This window comes from Caenorhabditis remanei, chromosome V, assembly GCF_010183535.1.
Source record: "Caenorhabditis remanei strain PX506 chromosome V, whole genome shotgun sequence".
Lineage (NCBI taxonomy): Eukaryota > Metazoa > Nematoda > Chromadorea > Rhabditida > Rhabditidae > Caenorhabditis > Caenorhabditis remanei.
Window position 1 is genome coordinate 10,898,085 of NC_071332.1, and position 18,911 is coordinate 10,916,995.

The 18,911-nt window shown below is 34.6% G+C and overlaps 3 protein-coding genes across 3 annotated transcripts; all 3 read left to right on the plus strand.

Moving 5' to 3' along the window:
* Positions 1-852: 852 nt before the first annotated feature.
* On the plus strand, positions 853-3,606 carry GCK72_018914 (uncharacterized protein; the record flags this gene model as incomplete). Its single annotated transcript, XM_053732801.1, has 13 exons — positions 853-897; positions 948-1,046; positions 1,105-1,173; positions 1,487-1,558; positions 1,604-1,693; positions 1,926-2,086; positions 2,139-2,245; positions 2,292-2,454; positions 2,504-2,678; positions 2,856-3,041; positions 3,087-3,257; positions 3,310-3,372; positions 3,430-3,606. 13 exons carry the CDS (start codon positions 853-855, stop codon positions 3,604-3,606), a joined length of 1,578 nt encoding a protein of 525 aa, XP_053581714.1.
* Positions 3,607-3,985: 379 nt separating this feature from the next.
* GCK72_018915 (uncharacterized protein) lies at positions 3,986-4,457 on the plus strand (the record flags this gene model as incomplete). Its single annotated transcript, XM_003110349.2, has 3 exons — positions 3,986-4,088; positions 4,135-4,205; positions 4,254-4,457. The coding sequence occupies 3 exons, from the start codon at positions 3,986-3,988 to the stop codon at positions 4,455-4,457; spliced, it is 378 nt and encodes a 125-aa protein (XP_003110397.2).
* Positions 4,458-15,395: 10,938 nt separating this feature from the next.
* Positions 15,396-17,803, plus strand: GCK72_018916 (uncharacterized protein; the record flags this gene model as incomplete). The annotated part of the gene is made up of 13 exons (XM_053732802.1): positions 15,396-15,458; positions 15,508-15,591; positions 15,643-15,807; positions 15,929-15,988; positions 16,032-16,131; positions 16,182-16,345; positions 16,391-16,716; positions 16,761-16,889; positions 16,937-17,024; positions 17,067-17,207; positions 17,251-17,462; positions 17,511-17,679; positions 17,726-17,803. 13 exons carry the CDS (start codon positions 15,396-15,398, stop codon positions 17,801-17,803), a joined length of 1,779 nt encoding a protein of 592 aa, XP_053581715.1.
* Positions 17,804-18,911: the final 1,108 nt, after the last annotated feature.

An 18,911-nucleotide genomic window follows, 5' to 3' on the forward strand; every position in this document is an offset into this window, starting at 1 on the left:
GAAAACCCGTATACCTTGACTAAACATGAAACAGAACTAATCGATGAAAACAATAGTTTCTTTGAGTCGGGACAAGATTCTGTGCTCCCAGGTTGATTTAAAAAAAAATTGAAGCGTGGATCAACTTGTTATTCAGACACCCGAGAAGTCATGTCATGGTCTCAAATGGTGAGTGAACATCAAATTACAACACCTCCTGTATCCAGAACTCCAAGAATTTCTGAATCAGATAACACTGTGAACATCAATGAGTGAGTAAACGGCAAGCATCTCGAAAGTATCATTCGATTGTTTTCAGATTCGATTCTTTGATGAGAGACTTTGAAATTATAAATGAAGCCAATATCGAGGAAGATGGTGAAGTTCCAGAAACGATGTAAATAATTCGGTTGAATGATGAATTTATAATATACATTTAATTGCTTCAATTCTTTGAATCTGCGAAATAATAAAGTGAATCATATCAGATTTTTTTAAACCCACAACTCAAATAAACGGATGAACTCCGTTCCCCTGTTGGGGTTCTTAAAGAATATTATTCCTTTGAATTCCAAAAAAATTAGTCTTCCTCATTTTTAATTTTATTTGTACACAACCAGCTGTCAACTCAATTTCATTTTCTCTTGCTAACCCTTATTTCTTATCTTGACTCTGCGTCAGTCGGTCAACATTCAGTAAACAAGTGTGTCTTTTTTTTCTTCCTTCTTCTCTATTTCTACTAATATTAATCTAGATCTCGATGAAATGAAACAAACTAGGCAGAAGAATTCTGAGAAAAAGTGGAAGAAAGGCTCAAAACGAGAAGTTCCCAAAAGAAATCAACAGAAACCTGAAGTGAAGAGAATACCAACAATGGCTCCAATAAGAAAACAGAATTCAACAAATCACTCAGATACGGTAAGTTGAGATAAACTGGATTTCTAGAGTCTTAAATGAATTATTTCTAGAAAACCGTCGTGAATCCACAAACTAATCAGAGATTGGCACGAAGGAAAAAGGTCAAACTTCAGCATGGTTTGCCGGATGATGCATCTGGAAAAACTCTGGTGAGGTTTATAGGAAAATTCGTGAACGACGTTTGACTTCGAAACCGCTTTAATTCAGACAGGAGGACTTATCCCGCCTGATATTCGAGTTCCAGGATACAAAAATGGTGTTGAGAAACTTGGTCAGGTGAGATATATATTTTAATAGGCATATTTTTTTATTCGAATGAGAATCTTTAGAACTTATTCCATTTTGTTCTGTACTTATTCTGTTTCGGGTAGTTCTCATTCAGGGACGCCACCGATGTTTGTCGAATTCAAACATGTGAATTTTCAATTCATTACACGACCGTGTTTTACACAAGACATGGAAAAATATGAGGTCCCTATTCAAATATTGTCGACGATGAGCTAAAAACATATATTTTTACACGAAAATATTCTGCTGACCAATAACTTTATTCTGAATAGAAAATAGAAACAATGTCGAATGTTTTCAGACAACATCAACAAAACAAATTGGTCAAAACAATAAGAAAGAAACATTTGTAACAACAGAAATGCCGATGCAGGTATTATAAATCATTATTTGACATTCTCAGCGGAATAGTTTTCAGACCAGTACAATTAGTGTCTACGGAAATCACACGCCCGTAAATGACCCGACAACGACTATGGCAACTCCAAAGAATGGAGACTTTTTTGAGGTCAGTAGGTCATGAACATAGAATCGAAAAAAGGAGAACTGTAGGCTAGCAAGTCTGTTTATTACTAACATTACATACTAAGGATTTTGAAAACGTCGGAACTTGTAGGCTAATGATACAATTAATTTAATAAGATTGAGACTGGTTGAAATCTTTTATAGAACCGAAATGCTGACATGAAATTTTTAGTAAATGATAAGAAATTGTTCTTGATAAGTTTCAATTTTTTCAGTTTCTTGTTAGAAATGCTACATTTCTATTACCATTTATTTTTCTAATTTTTCTCATGGCATTGATTGGGAGTTGTTGTGCGTGTGGTCCATTTGCATGGATCAGAAGATGGATCAGGAGAATTTTCTCAAGAAGACAAGTGGTGAGAAGAGAAAAAGGAAGGTACGGTCAAATTAACACTTGACGTCCCAAAGACTTATTTTTTCGATTAAAGAATTACAAGAACAGACGAACGTCAAAGGTTATTGAACAACGAGCAGAGTCATTTACATCAACATACCTTGCAAAATGACGTTTTAAACTCATTACGGCGGAGCAACAGTAAAGAAAAAGAACTAAAACAATTTGCAAATAATTAAGTTTTTAGATGAAAATGAAGAGGAACGGAAAAGAAAATTGAGAGAGGATTTGGAATTCCAAGAGAATTTGAAGGAATATGAAAATAGTCTCAAGCCAACAGAGGAAGAGGTCCAGTTTCATGAAAAGAAAGATGAAGAAAACAAAAAACTGCAACAGGAAATAAAAGAAATGTAGTTTTTTGTTTAACTTTTTCATTTTCAAACCAGCTGAGAGTTTCAGAGAAAAGAACAGAGAGAAAATGAAGAAGAAACATGACAGCTCCAATTCTAGTTTGGCTGGAAATTTCGAGGAAGTTGACCGAGCTGATAATGAATTCCGAACGAAACTAGATGAACAAAGTCGGATTTTTGAAGAAAAAATGAGAAGATTGAAAGAAAAAAGAGAAGAGAAGGAGGTAAATGGAATAGGTGAAAACGAGATAGTTCTACTGTCGAAAATATTCATTAATTCTAATACAATAAATTATGGAATTGTTTTCTAGTGAATATAACATGCAAAAACTATTTGTTCTGAAAATCGACTAGATACGACCTTTCCGATTTTTTTAAAATGATAAAAAAATTATTTTCAGAGGAAAAATCAAGAAGAAATCGATAGACTACGCTTTGAATCTGAACAAAATGTTTCTGCATTTTTGAAATTTATTCAATTGCGACTCAGATTTGAAGAGAAGGAACAAGAGTGGTCTGAGTCCCTAAAAAAACTCAGAAAACCACTTGCATCAGTTGTTAATTCTTATTATCATTTGCAAGAAGAGGTTAGTCGTTTTTCTTGAAAATCGAGATTACTTCACTTCATTCAGATTAAAAATGGCGATTCCAGTGACGAATTCTCAGCAGCCGGAGTTCGGAGTGAGGGACAGTTGTTTGCAAATAAAGTTTCCGCAGCACAGAACATGCTGAAACTGGGTTTTGATAATCTAGAGAAGCTTACAGTGGAGTTTGATGACAGAATATTTATTCGAATGATTATGGTGAAACAGCCTCAATGGAATATATACAATTAAATTCATGATTACTTTCCAGAAGTCAATCAGCCAGCAAGGATTGATTTGCAATGAAGTTGGAATCACTTTGGTTCGAGTGATGGTAAGCTTTTTGAGTCAACTCGATGAATCCAAGTTATTATTTTATCCTGTATTACAGCAATCAGTCGATCAAAAGGAAGAACTGAAGAAGATGGACACTGTCGTTTCTCAACTAGACCCACATTCAATTCCAACAACAACCACGTTGAAAAGAACATCTCCATCAGCAAGAATGGAAGACTACCTTAATATTGAAAGGGTGTCTACCCCCGGATGGCTTCGATATTTTAAATAATATTTCCCTCATCCAAATGAATTTTTGTAAATGAAAACCTTCTTATGGTCGAAGTTCACAATCAACATGGGGGTTGAGAGATACATTCCAATTTATTAAAATGTGTGTCTTATGCTTCGGTACATTCTTATATCGTTTCGACAACCATTTCCAAGAATTGTTCTAATTGCGTGGTTTAGGAAATCTCAAACATCCTAATTGATTTTTTTTCTCATTTGATCGTCTTCTGTGTCTCTCACATGAAACAACAATTTTAGTCGTAGCAATATTGTCTTATCTTCTTTTTTCTCTCGTCAGACATTATCAGATCAGTGCTTATAAACATCACTTTACTTCCAAATAAGCTGTATATTAGGTTTCCAAAATGAACACTATTGAAATGGAGATGACAACCCCTGTTGAGGAAAACTTGCCAAAAGAGTTTTCTTTCAATGAAGTTTTGCAAGATTTACGTTTGTCATCGTCTGAAAAATCATATATCGGTGAGTTTCGGACAAGTTCTCATGGTATTCTTTAGTGGTTTTGCAGCACCGCAACTTCCAGATGACATAATTATGAAATATGAGGAAGAGTTGGATAATCTAGTGGAACTTACAACGGTAAAGTTAAAAGAAAACTGGTGTAAACTGATATGAGGCTCATTTCAGAAAAATTCTATACAAGAAAATAATTTGGAGGATATGAAAGGAAATAATTCCAGCGATTGTGAGGAAGAGTCCAGTGATACATTATATTTCAGTTTTGAAAATAGTTCAAAAGAAGAATCTGACGTTGATGAAACAGAAACTCCTGACCCGCGTGTTGATTTTAAGAAGTTGTTTGAGGAACAGAAAGAAAGACACGTGAAATAACTTCAAGAAATAAGGAAAAAGAGGGAGCAGTTACGTGCTAATAAAATCCAAATGGAAAATAGAATGCATCCACAAAAAGAAAACAAATACTGTTTTTCGTGCACTGTTGATCTTTTACTTTTATAGCTGCTTCAAATACAATTTTTAACCGAATAAATGTTTTTGAAAAGTAACTACTGAAGTTTTCCGAGAGATGTTAGTGCGATAAAATTCATTATTTGAAATATACTACACTTCCTTTTTCGAAAGTATGTTTCGGTTGAACGTTTTGTTTCCTTCATCCTAATATTTATCCTTGGATCATGTTCACATCAGATTAGCATGTGGACGAATACCTGTAAATCTATGTGATCAAATAATGTTCAAAACTTTTTCACTTGTTACGATAAGACCTTGACATTTTCCCCCAAACAAGTGAAGTTCTTATCAGTTTTGTTTACTCTTTCTTACCAGAAACGACTGACCGTTGGTTTTATTTTTTCTTCTTTTTGTCCTCATGCTTTCTACCAAAAAATATTTGAGTTTTTAGATATCTGATAATCCTGTTTCATGCAAACAACTGATAACAAGTTCTTGAAGAATTCCTACCAAAAGACCACAGTCCAGTTTGCGAAACATACATTTCTTCCTCAGCGTAGTTTCTCTTTCGTACACTACTTCCGGTGAAAATTTAATCGTAGCAATGTCTTTCTAACCTATTCAATTAGTCATTTTCCCATTTTGTCTCTATTATATTCAAAAATGAATTTTTTTTTCAACTTTATATTTTCAGAATGGTTGCGGAAATCATTATTTCCATGGACATGATAACTTGTTTTAAGAGTTGCGTCAGGCAGGTTTGCTTCATTTTTCTTTTTAACATTTCTCATATCTTTGTTTCAGCAAAATTACAAACCCTTTTTCGAGGAGTACAGAAGTTATCTATATCAATCTTTGGATTATCTCAATAGTGTATGCTTCAACGATGTGAGTTTGCTACTATCTGCTCTGAAAATGACACAATTTTAGACTGACACTAAATTCATTGCCGAGAATTTGAGAAGTATCCTCCGTTACTTAGAAAAATTCGACTGGCGTTATCCAGGAAGTTTTGTTGAAGGAAGTTATGGACTTTCAGGTTCGAAAATTTACGAGGATATGAAGACTGCTATCTTGGAAATGGTAAGTGTTTTTTTGGAAAAAATAATAACTCGCTCACTTTATAATTTTCATTTAATTCAGAACTGGGATCCATTCTACTTAAAATACATACAAACAATAGATTTCATGATTGAAGAATCCAGAAGGCAACAAATAATTCAAATATGCATCGAACATGATGGTTGTTGTTATCCAAATGTAAGTCAAGCGTTTTGATTATTTTCGCAGTGAAATGTTTCAGTTTGAATCAAGGTCTATATTGCCAAACTTTGTTTCTACAAGCACTACCTCAACTGGTATTCTTGGAACTTCTGCACCGCTTCTTTACGGAAATTCAAAAAGAGGCGATCCATACGAAGTTAAAAATTCCGGTGAAATGCTAGTACGTAATGCGGAACCAACAATTTTCACAATCAGTAACTCTCAAAATATCAGGTAGGAGAGTTTTTGATAAGTCAGTTCTGGAACTGTTTTTCAGTTCACTCAGGGATCGTTATTTGCCACCCGATATTTCTACACATTATCAAAACCATCATGTTTCTTCATTTGTAAAGAATGATTCTATTAATGAACGAGGCACACTTCATTCATCTACACGAGAATCAACCGGACAAATTCTTTCTTTCTCGAGTTTAAATGAACCATTCTGTGATAGGAACAAACAACAGTGAGTTCATTTCTTTCAGTTCGTAGGTTATTTTGAACCCATTGTGAAGTCAAATTCCTAGAAACACTTAGACGTCCCTTGAAACACTTAAACGTTCTTTCAAACTCTAATATTTTTGAAACGTCCTTTCAAATGTTTAGACGTCCCAAAAATTGTTTAAACGTCCCTCCAGCACTAAAAATCACAGAAAGTGGTCAAGGGAAGTCTGAATATTTATTGGGAAGTTTAAATGTTTTTTGGGACGTCTAAATATTCACAACTATATTTTGGAATTTCATGGAACGTTTAAATGTTTGAAATGACGTCTAAGTGTTTTTTGGGACGTTGGAGTTTTCAAAGGACATTTAAACTGGAATAGAGCCAAAAAGTCTAATCGAAAATATCGAAACCGGACGCCCTCCATGATCGCGTTTTCAACACTGAGTCGAAGAAAAATGCCGGGTTTTTCGATCGAACACATGAAAAATTGCGGAATCAACTTCATTGTTTTCAAACTCAGAGGCTTAAATTCTCGGTAATAAAGCCAGCTTTCACTTGTCACTTATTAAAAACCAACTTTTGATTGTAAAACTTGCTAAGCACTGGGTTCGAGGCAAAGCCGAGTCTGGCGGAGCGAGCCGTTAGGCTCGGGACGCTATCTTAATTCATTATAATTAGATAACAGTTGCAATACTAGAAAATCATTTTCAGATCAAACCATTGGAAACAAACGACTGAGTTTTCTCTTGGCCAGCCCGGAGCAAGTGGTTACTCGAGCAATTGTAGAGCATTCTACAGCACTAAACCACCTTTTGCCTCGTGTGAATGTCTCTCTAAATCTATGTCACCAACGAACTGCAATGGTTGTGAATCAATTTCTAGAAAGGTCGGAAACTCTCCTTGTAGTGATAACTCTCAAGATGAAGAAATAAGACTGACCAGTAGAAGTGAGTGTAGTTCTACTCGTAAGGAAACAAATCGAATGGAGCACGATGAAATTTCTCCAATAAATCAAGCAAGTTATACTATGGTTTCTGGAACAACGCCACAAGTGGGCTATCAAAATCCCGTTTCTTCGAGAACAGATTACTTGAACAACGATCATATATCCACTCGAAACCAGTCAGAATTCGATGTTATTCAAGAAAAAAACAGTATGGCGGAAGAACAGAAAACGACTACACAGGGTCTGGAAACTATTGGCTCAATTGAAAACGGAACTGTACCAGAACATATCGAACATCTGGATTCAATCTCACAAAACTCGAAGAACGAACAATTTTCTCCCGCTGGTTTGCTGTGTATACCGGAGTCATCAATTAGATTGCATTCTGCAACCGGTGGAACAGATGATCATTCAAAGTAACAACAAATAAATTAATAATGTCATATTCTTCTCGATTTTCAGACAAATAACAAAGGATTCAACACCACAAATTTCTATGGAGGGAGCAGAACTTATCAAACTTCCTCTGGAACAATCTGAAATGGTACTGGAAAATAGTGAAGAGTCACCCAAACCCGTACCTGATTCTCTTTCTCATAATTATGGTTTTATGATGATTACTGGTGCGTATTCTTCAAACGGTTTTCCGAACGAATCGTGAGTTACTTGAGAACCAATTTAAAAATAAGAGATTTGACTTGCAGTGTCTACGAAGAGCATAATCTGAGTCATTTTGAGCATTCGGATTCACTTCCAAAGGGAGATCAACTCTTGCCCAATCAAGATTCGTGAGAAACGTTTGGTAATCAGTTCTTGTTTACTTAAATTAATTTCAGAGAGCATTTCCACGACAAGTTGTTTGATAGTTTGCGACGCCATTCCTTAACTGAGAAACAAATATGTGAGTTGAGTTTACTTTTCACTGAAAACGGTATTTTCTTGATTTCAGCAGATCATCTTTATGACAATGAATTTTTCTCATATAAAATGGAAATACAGAATGCATCGGTGAAGCTATCAAAAGTTGTTATCAAGTTAAAATTTAAATGTTTTAGGAAATTGGGAGTGGAAACGAAATTTGGGAAGCTAATGTATCAACAGAAGATGATATGTCACATATTCTTGGAGACGCTTCGTTCCATGCTGAATCAGAAGAAGACAATAGTTCATTTATTAGATATTTGGAAGAAGTAAAGTCAAAACAAAGAAAAGAATTAGAAGAGAAACGAAGGGAGAGATCAAAAAAGCAACAGAATTTGGAAGATGAAGTACGAAAACTGCGAGAAGAATCGAAAAAAAGGTTTCAGATGCTCATGAACTGTATAGTGTTGAGGCGACGTTTCGAAGAACAAGAAAACAATTGGAAGATCTGGATTCAGAACTTCAGGTTTGATTTGTGTAATGTGTGCTGATTACAATGATTTAACAATTCAGGAATCGCATTGTTTCTTTGCACCGTTTCTTCTCAATTTTCGAACAGGATTACGGTGCAATTTTGAGAAACTCGAAAAAACTGGACACAGATGATTTGAAAGACCTACAAGTGAAGCTTTTTCTTTCATTTTCTCATTTTAATTTAAAAAATAATTTTCAGTCGGAAAAACTAAGAATGTCAAGCTTTGTTTTCAAAACTTATAATGAGCTGGAAGAAGATTTTGAACAATTGAAAGAGTTGGAACATCATTGCCAAGAGGTTCTTTTTCTGAGAATACTTCAGGTAACTTTTCAATATTCAAAACATTCAGAAACATCAGTTTTATTCAGAAATGTGTGGCCGACGTAGCAAATAAGCTACTTGAAATTATCGAACTCCTTGTTCAGCAGGAAATTGATAGAGATATATTTATGCGTCTGGAAGAAATTATAGTCAATCTGATGTCAGCTGATTTGATATATTCAACAAAAAAGCTACGAGAATTGTGTAAAACGGAAGAACGTTCTGAAAATTTCCAAAATGTTCAATTTCCGAAATTGAAATCACATGTACATGTGGAAGAGGTATTTTGACCTGTAACTAAAAATTTTTAGATCTCAGATATTTGTTTTATCTTATTCCGAATAAAATTTTGTATTAACCTTTGTTTCTAAAATTTTTCGAGATAGGTTTTGTTACCTGATTGTCTACCTTTGTAATATTTCAACTATAACTAGCAATAGTTTCCATTCAGAATGACATCACAATCGGCGTTTCAATTAGAAGAACATGTAAGTTTGTTTATCATACAAAAGATAGTTCAATAACATTTACAGGATTATAAAAGTATTAGTCATTTAATCACAAAAATGGTTTTCATATTCTTTAATAATACAAACAAATGCATCGGAAGCGACAAAGTAAAAATGAGCGACTTCAGAAATTTGAATGACAAGGTATGGTTTCTAGTGTGTCTTTCATGATTTACTAGATTTTCCAGAACTGGGAATTATTTTACAACCAACATGAACAATTTTTCAAGCTGGTGTGCAGCGAAATACTTGAAAATGGTTACATTTTTGTGACGAACGAAACACATAATGTAGGTTAGTGAAACTGCTAATTCACTTCAAAACTGTTTAAAGATTTCTGAGTTACCTGTTCCGATAGAACTGCGTTTACCAAACAACACTACGCAACATGATTTAGACGGAAGGCCGGTTGACAACAAACATGAAATGAGCGCGAACATTGAACCAGAAGAGGAAGAGGACGAGGATTTCGAACTTTTAGAGATGGAGGAACTATATGTAGTTTTGACAATCAATTACTTGTTTTTCATCAGGAAAATTTTCAGAAAAGCCCACAAAATCTGGAGGAAGCAACAAAAGAGTCTTGCAAAGAAGTTCCAATAGAAGATCACATATCACCGGCGTCAAATACTTCATCAGATTCAGGAGCTTTCTTTCTTGACGCTCTTGATTCTTTAAAGAAAAAAGAGTCGACAGATGACGGTCCTAAATTTAAAAAGACAAAATATGATTTTTCGGACACACTTACAGAAAAAATTGACCAAGTTTGCAATGAGTTAGATGTAAACTGCCTTTGAGAGAATTCGCTCCAATTTTTTTTTCAGAAGTCCCAACAGCAAATTAGAAAGGATCTCGATTTGAGAGTTGAGAATAATGTGTGGATGAAGTCCAGCAAAAGTTGTCCAACAGAGGCTGAAAATATGGAATCAGTAGAAATAGATTCAGAATTCAAGAAAAAAGAGAACGAACAGAAAAGTAGAAACGAGAAAAAACTGGAAGAGGCCAGGAAGAAAAGAGAACAGAAACAGGTTAGTGAGATATTTCGCCAGTGCCATAAAATATATTATTACAGGAAGAACACAGAAAAGAGCTTGAAGAAATGCGTAGACAACAGAAACTCTGTTTTGCAACTTTATTGAATTGTATTCAGTTAAGAAATCGGTTTGAAGAGAAAGAACGTGAAGTTTCCGATTGGATAAAGAAATGCTACAAACAGCCTGTATCCTCATTTATTCGAAGATTTCTTGACTTTGAATCATTTGTGAGTAGTAAGTTAAGTTGAAGTAAGTAATTTAATATTTCTCTGCAGGCTAATCAGTTGAAACAATTCAAGAAAATCCCGCAAGAATCGCTTTGGGATGTTACTCAAGAAATTCTGATTTTGAATAAAAGTGCATCAAGATTGAATGACTCACTTGAGAACTCATTTAATCAACTTGAGGACTTGTTCCAAATCAATTCAGATGCTAAATTTCTTCGAATTCTCCAGGTGATTCAGTATTACTGGCTGTAAATTCGTAGATAAGCCAATTTCAGAGCAGCATTGCAAATCACGCACTCATACTTCATAGAGTTATGGATAAACTAGAAGAAGCTCATTTGACAAACTTCTGGTATTCAGAACTTGAAAATTTAAGCATTCCATTCCAATCGGTGATCATTCCATCCACCGAGATGCTACGACAAACTTGCAAAAACGATTTTTGTCCGGAGTGGGAGAGCATGAAGTTCCCAAAAAGGGAAATGAAGAGCTCGGTTCAAATTGAAGAAGTATTTGAAAAGTTTTAGAATCAACAAGGATGTATATTATAATTCATATAATTTCTCAGATCAATTTACTCTAATTGCGACAAAGACATTGTGAATAAAATAAATCTTGATGTCATCAAATGAATCTCAAAATGAGAAGGTGTAGAGTTTATTCAGTGTTTTTCTTTCCGCTTTTCCTGGTTGTTATTGTTCAAGTGAAGGAATTTATTATGTAGACGCTCATATCAAACAGTATTTATTTCTGTTTCTGTAACAATAACGTGTTTCGAATATACATGTTTTCCAATGGGACAAATTTTCAAACATGCTCGGCATCTATCGTAACCAACAAATCAAAAACGATCGAGGCATTCATTGTTTATATAAACTTTCCAGTGGTAAACATGTTTTATTAGCGTTTAAAAAAACTAATTCATTTTGTTTCTTCCCATTCATTTTGTTCCGTTGTTATTATTATTACATCACCAACAGCTGTTTTCTGTAAAGAATGATTCGTGTTATTATAACTGAAGATATGGTTCTATGCTTTCACCAATCTGCGAAACTTGTTAGGTTTTTTAAAGGCTACGCAAAAAAAATTATTTTTATAGAAAGAATACTATATGTTTTTCGAAGAGTATCAAAATCTATTGGGCTGCTTAATTCACAATTTAAAAATTGGATCATTTCCAAAAGTGAGTGTGAAAAAAATTCAACTGTATATTCAGTTTTGTGAATATTTTAAGGAGTACGTCTGCAATTTCGTTTCTATGCATTTGAAACTATGTTTTGATTTTTTGGTAAAATGGAACCCAAAGGCTCCTTTTCTTTTTCAAGGAACAACGTTTTTAGAAAAATATGTTCCCGAGCTCTTGCATGATATGAAACATTCAATTTCAATCGGGGTGAGGTTCTGTTTTTTGTAATGATTTTCCATCATAGTAATCTATTTAGAATTGGACACATTTCTATTGGAAGTACAGATCTAAGCTGGATCATATGATTCATAAGGCACGAGATCAAAAAGTGCTGGAAATTTTTATAGAATTTCAAGGATCATGGTTCGAAGATGTGGGTTTACTGTTCTTTATCTATTTCAGATGATCTTGAATTCCAGTTGCAAACCAGAGATTGGACTTATAACTTTAAAAAACCTCCATCTGATTTTCTGGTATGCATTTTCATAATCAAAGCTTATTTCGAACATCAAACAATTATTTCAGGAACTCAGTTTTTGTCGTGTCAATGGTTCAGCTAAGACTTCTGAAATTTTATCAAAGAAGAGTCCAGAAACTGCCAAACAGTATAAGTCTGCGTGCCAAGAAAAAATGTTTCACAAGATCAATGAATCAACAAAACCAGCAGCATGCGCGGAATTCCAACGTGTCCAGGTTTCTACTCCGGCTGTTTCTTTCTCCAGGTTGGCAAAAATTATGAAGTCATAAAATAATATAAGTCTAGGCCACAAAAGAACATTTCAATATCACCAACTTTGACATTGATTTCTGTTATCTCACCGGGTTTTAGTGGAATCGAACGAATGGCCACCACCGGAGACATTGGCAGTTGTGGTATTGTTGCTTTTATTTCAAATTCATAATGTTTCTAGTGAAGGAATAAAATGAACAAATATTCTAGAACTCGATTGCCGTCAAACTACCATCAGCATTAGAATGAGGAAACAAATTGTAAGAAGGTTATTCCAAAAAGAGTTGGCAGAGCAGAAAAAATTCTACGAACGTAAAATAGCGGATTTGCTAAATTATCAAGACAAACTTAACGAACTTAAAGAAATCTTTATGAAGATCTGCGGAAACAGTCACGATAATACAGAAGTAAGTAGAATAACTAGAATACTGTAGAAATGAAATTTCAACAGAAACAACGAGTTGAAAATCTGCAAGAAGTCGTAAAATCAATCGAGAAAAACGTGATAGCAAAAAGATTGGAGCTTTTTGAAGAATTGATATCGAGACAGACGTATTTGAGATGGCAAATGGAAGAAGTTATGAAACTTCTTGGATCAGAAAGCAATGACGAGTGAGTTGAGTTTAAGCAATGTTGGTAGACTGTAGTTATTAAGGTCTTCTCAATCAGAAGCTGTGTGTAGTAAATCAAGCTTAGGTGACTATACTGAGGAGCATTCCAAAATTTCACAGACAACTTTAAAAACCAAATGCAATTCGATTTCAAAGCAAAAGGAAGTTAATCAAAACCTTACAAGCGTGATGGGTTCCGGTTCAGAACAACCAATTCAAGACAATAAACTAACAGTACTTGAAGATTTACGAAGAAAGTATTTGGAATGTATGGAGAAACAGACAGAAACTAACAAAGCGTATGAAAAACAGTTTGAGATTATAAAAAGACAACAAGATTCGATGAACGTAAGGAATCCGATCGATCCACCACCTTCTTTCCCAATGGGTAGTAGGTATGGCGGGGGGAAAAAAAGTGGGCGGGGCTTAAGCGCGTGTAGATAATTTTGTTTTTTGCTTTAGCCAGTGTAACTTTGTTCAAACTTTATATTTTTCAATAATTTTTTTAAAGCTTTTTAGCTAATAACTTTTTCTTGCTTTCTGTCAAATTCCATATTTCTGGAGTGAAAAAGAGCAGAGTTATGCTCAAAATTCGGCGAAAAAAACGACTAAAAATGTCAACTTTTTTGTCCGCAACTTGAGCCATTAATAACTTTCCCATTTCTCGATGAAATTTTGATTTTATTTTTTTAATCGATAGAAATTTTCAGGGCAATTTTTTTATTAAGAACCCCCTTTTTGAGATTCCATACTTCTAAACGAGTTATAATCAATAGAATGGAGTCACCTTTTTATTTTGAGAAAATTTTCGATTTTTTTATTTTTCGGTTTTTTTGCTTCACCTCGATTATCTCGAGTTCTACCCGATATTTTTTCATATAACTTGGTAACTAGACGTAAAATTAGACGAGAAATCACTTTTTTACGTCAAATTCATAATTTGAATCACCCCCCGCCCGGTACGGCCGGTCGTCTGAAGAAAAACAGAAAAAAACGCCTTGCTGAAGTCGGCTTCCATCGGACTATTTTTGCTGTCCTGAAAATTTTTTGTACTAAAGTTGTTCTGATTTTTTGATATGTTGGTCAAATCGGAATTATCTAATGGAATATCAAGTCTCAGCCAAAACGGTCCAGTGGGAGCTGAGCAGTGGAGAAAACGGGTTTTTCGCTTATATCGCTTAGCTCTGGAGTGTCTTCAGTCTGGCTAATATGGTTTTTTGATATGTGTTAGCCAGGAAAATTATCTAGGGGGAGAAAAAAACAGATTTGAAAAATATTGATTTTGACCCGAGTTATAGGGTCTCAAACTTTGAAGAACATTTTTGAAAGGAGACGACCGGTCGTGTCGAAGCAAGCGTGCCTCTTCCCACCATCTATACGCCATCTGGGTGGCTACACACCAGCGAGTGTGTGGTTCAGTGGCGGTGTTGCGGTGCGTCGCTGGGGAGGTTTTTGGTTCGAGTTTCTGTCTGGTCTAACTTTTTGTTTTTTTTTAACTCGGCTCAAAATTGTCGTAGAACCTTCATTTTACTACCATTCGAAAGCTAATGAAATTCTGTTTGCTTGAGTCACATAAAATCAAAAAACGCTCATAACTTGCTTCAAAATGGTCGTAGAACAAAAATTCAAAGCTTGCTGAGCACTGCGCAAGGGGCGAAGCCCCTTCTAGCGGAGCCCGCCGGGAGGCGGGGGACGCTAGTCGCTATTAACTTTTTTAATATTTTATAGGAACGGACAGATCGAGAACTCACAAAAATTCTGAAGCAGTTTCAAGAAGCATCTATTAATTAACAAAAGGACATGAATTAGTTCACAATGATCTGAGAATCCCGGCTTCCGAACAACAATTTCGGCATAAGAAATTTCTCTTTCCCAGTAAATATGGTACTAATTTCAAACCTCTTGCACTCTTTCTCGATGTTTAATCCCAGAGATTGCTACTCATCCGCCTTTAATCAAGAATAAATCTTCTTGAATCTGGCTTTTTGATTTTGTGATGTCATCAACCACACACTCTCCATTTTACATTTTATGTTTCTATTGCTCTTAAATACTCTATTATTAACCTTTTTTAACAGTAAACATTTCTTATCAGTTTTTTTCTGGTCGTGATTTTTTCAAGACACGAGTTTACACTCGCCGCAAACAGTTTTTTTTCAGTTCTCCGTCCTCCTTCCAGTTATTTCTTGAAAATGGCTGTTGAATTGGAAATATCGGAAGATATGATCAAATGTTTCTATTATTGCAACGATTCCGTGAGTTGTTCACGAATAAAAAATAAGAGTTTTGGGAGAAACTGTTCAGGGAAACTATATCAACTTCTTCAACGATTACCAGCAATTTTTGAGCAGGCTCAGTGAAAATCTCCGATTGATCACGTTTGAAAGTGTATGGGTTTCATAATTTTAATTATTTTTGATGACAAAAACGACTTTTTAGGATCGTCTGTGTAAAATTTTATCTCAAAATTGCATATCGTTATTTGAATTTCTGCCTAAATATCCGGATACCGTGCCACGAAGATCGTCACGAAAAATCACAGAAAGTCTGGAAAAGTATATTCCAGAATTCTGTGAAGATTTGAAACAAGCCATCAGTAGCAAGGTATGTATGACAGTCTGTCAAAAAATATCTCTTTTTTAAGAACTGGGATGACTTCTACTGGAAATACCGATCAACTGCTGATAAGATAATACTAGAAGGAAGAAAACAAAAATGGATTCAGGTGGTCATTGAGCACAGAAACTTTTACGATAGTGTCAATGTTCCGTCATTGTTCGAATCGGTGCGTTTTTTAATGAAATATAACAAAAAATAGACTGATTCAGTTCGAAGCGAGAGACAGCGCTGCCAATTATCGCCATGACACAAAGGTTTTGACACTTGAGAATAAGGAATCTAAAGGACCTGCTCCATTTGCACACGAGAGTATTTCTTTTAACCTTAATTTCTGAAAACCCATTAATTTTCTGTTTCAGAGGTTTCTACGCAGAAACTCACCGCCATCAAGTCTTCTTCAACTATTTCTCATTATCCTGATAGCCTGGAAAGCATCGAAAACTTGAAAAAAGAGATTTTGAGTCAAAAAATCCACTTTGAACAGAGATTCGTGAATTTCGAAATATTACAAAACGACATGAAGGTAAGTGTTTAGAAAAAGGTCATACCACTCTAGATAATTTTAAAGGAAAAACTAGAAGAAGAAATAGAGCAATCTGAGTCCAAACTACAAAAATCAATTATTTCAAAACTAAAACGAAATGAAGAACCACTCAAGATATTGAAAGAAGAAATGCGAATCGAGCTAAATGCTCTCAGACAGTCAATTGAACAAACTCTGTCTGAATCTCAAACTGAAATTCGAAAATTCGTGAAAAAAGAAATTCAAAGCTTGGAGACTAAGCTGAACGTGAAAAGCGAAACTAAAATGGAAGAAGGTTTCAAGAAACAAGAAGAACTCTGGAAGAAGGAAACTGTGAATATGATAACGGCAATGCTAGACAAAACGGAAATGTATGAAAATCCTGGCAAAAAAAATGTATAAAAGATACTTTCAGATCACAAAAACCATTCGAATCAAAAACAAATCAATTTGAGAAAACTTCGAAACCAGAGAAAATTCCAGAAGTGAGAATCTCAGATCATGATCTAGAAAAGATTTGGATAGATTGTGTCCAGAGTTGCAGGTTTTGATTCACAAAGAAGCTATGATCACATGAAATATTTTTTTCAGAAATTATATCACCGAACTTCACCAGCATTTTTCTTCGTTTGAAAAAGCCTATCAATCATTAGAAGACAGAGAATTCGAAAATATTGAGGTTCTAACTAATCTATCAAAACTCAATTAATATAATTTTCAGGAACAAGAAGCCAGACTCTATGAGCTTTCAAACTTTTTAGGATCAGTACTAAGAACTCATATTGCTCTTGAAAACGAGTTTAAGAGATTGAAAGTTCTAGAAGAAGAACATCACAATTCTTTGTTTCCAAAAGTGCTGAGGGTAACTCTCTCAGATCAAAACCTCAAAAATTTTACATTCACAGAAGTGTCTGGCCGACGTGGCAAACCAACTCTTGGAAATAGTGGAAGCAATTGAAAATCTTGAAACAGACCGCGATGGATTTGAGAATCTCGAAGAGCAGATGGAGAACTTGAAACCAAGCTCGATATATTCTATTAGGAAATTGAGAATTGTTTGTCAAAACGGACATCTTCCTGATAGTTATGACTACGTTCATTTTCCACAAATGAAACGGTTTGTACTATTTATTTCATTTTCATACAACCTGAAACTCATTTTCAGTAGTCCTGAATCGTGTATATCAGATGTCGAAACAATAATCTCATTAGATGACGAATCAGAAGAGGAATATAGGAAAATGCACGAAGAGTTTCAAAGAAAAATTGATGAGCAGAACAGAGAATATGAGAGAGAAGTAAAGCTGGCTCAGCAACAGCGATCTGATATGAACGTATGTTCATTGTGATGTATATCTTCAATATACATTACTCTTGCAGAAAAAAGCGGAAGCGGAATTGAGACGCCATGGGGAGAAATTCAAACAATCCACATCCGCTAGAAGAAGATTTAATTGATCGTAACAATATGAAACTAGAAAGAAGTTTTCAATTATTGGATTTTGTTTTCAATAAAGTAATCCTCATAAAATGCGTTGCTCTCATTTACTTATTATAACTGCTTGACTCACAACATCTTATTTCCTTCCTAATCACAAATTCTTTTGTAAATAGTTTCCAACTACAACGCGTTTCTTTTGCAAGAGACTTACAATCTGTAGTTTACTTTCGCTTCTCTCACTCTCTCAATCTGATTCATTTTTCTTGTTTTGTTTTTAAAGTTTGAAAACTAGCTGTTTTTGAAAATGATCGCTGAGCTGGAGTTGATAGAAAAATGTAACAACTTTAAAAAAGAATGAACAAATTGAAATTTAGATAATCGCTGAAGTCGAAATCCAGAAATTATCGGTTGCGGTAAGAAGTAAAAAGACCCAAAATAATAACAGTTACCTACCGTTTATAATAGTTAACTATAGTTTATATGTCTTTTCAGATCTTGAAGAAGCCATCAATTTTTTTTTCACTTTCGAATTCATGGTCCCTTTAGACTTCAAACATTGTCTTTTTTTCCGATTAGTAAACTCATTCCTCATCACAAATTCTTCTGTAAATAACATTTATCAACAACACATTTCTTTTAGACATAGCAATGTGTGTAGTTCACTTTCGTTTCCCTCACTCTCTCTCATTCTCTCATTCTCATCTATTTCTATTGTTGGTTCAACTAGCATTTTCTAAAAAATGGTTGTTGAGCTGGAATTGACAGAAAAAATTATTCAAATTTTTAACGAATGTGCTAAGAAGGCAAGTTGGTATTTTATTCAAAAACAAAATTTGGAATGTTTTGTTACAGGGCAATTATGATGAATTTATGAAAAGTCGGAATTTCATAACCAAATTGTGCACACATTTGAAGAAAATAAAAGTCGAAAACGTATGTCGATTAGTTTGTGAAATGAATATTCATCACTTTTAGGGTCCTGCTCTATGTACACGCGTTTCTCAGGATTCGAAGTTTTGTTTTGACTTTTTGACTAAGTGGAATCCGAAGTCTGCTAATGAAACGGTGAGTGGAACGACTAATTTGGTCAAATGCGTCCCTGAATTTGTGAGAGACCTGAAGGAT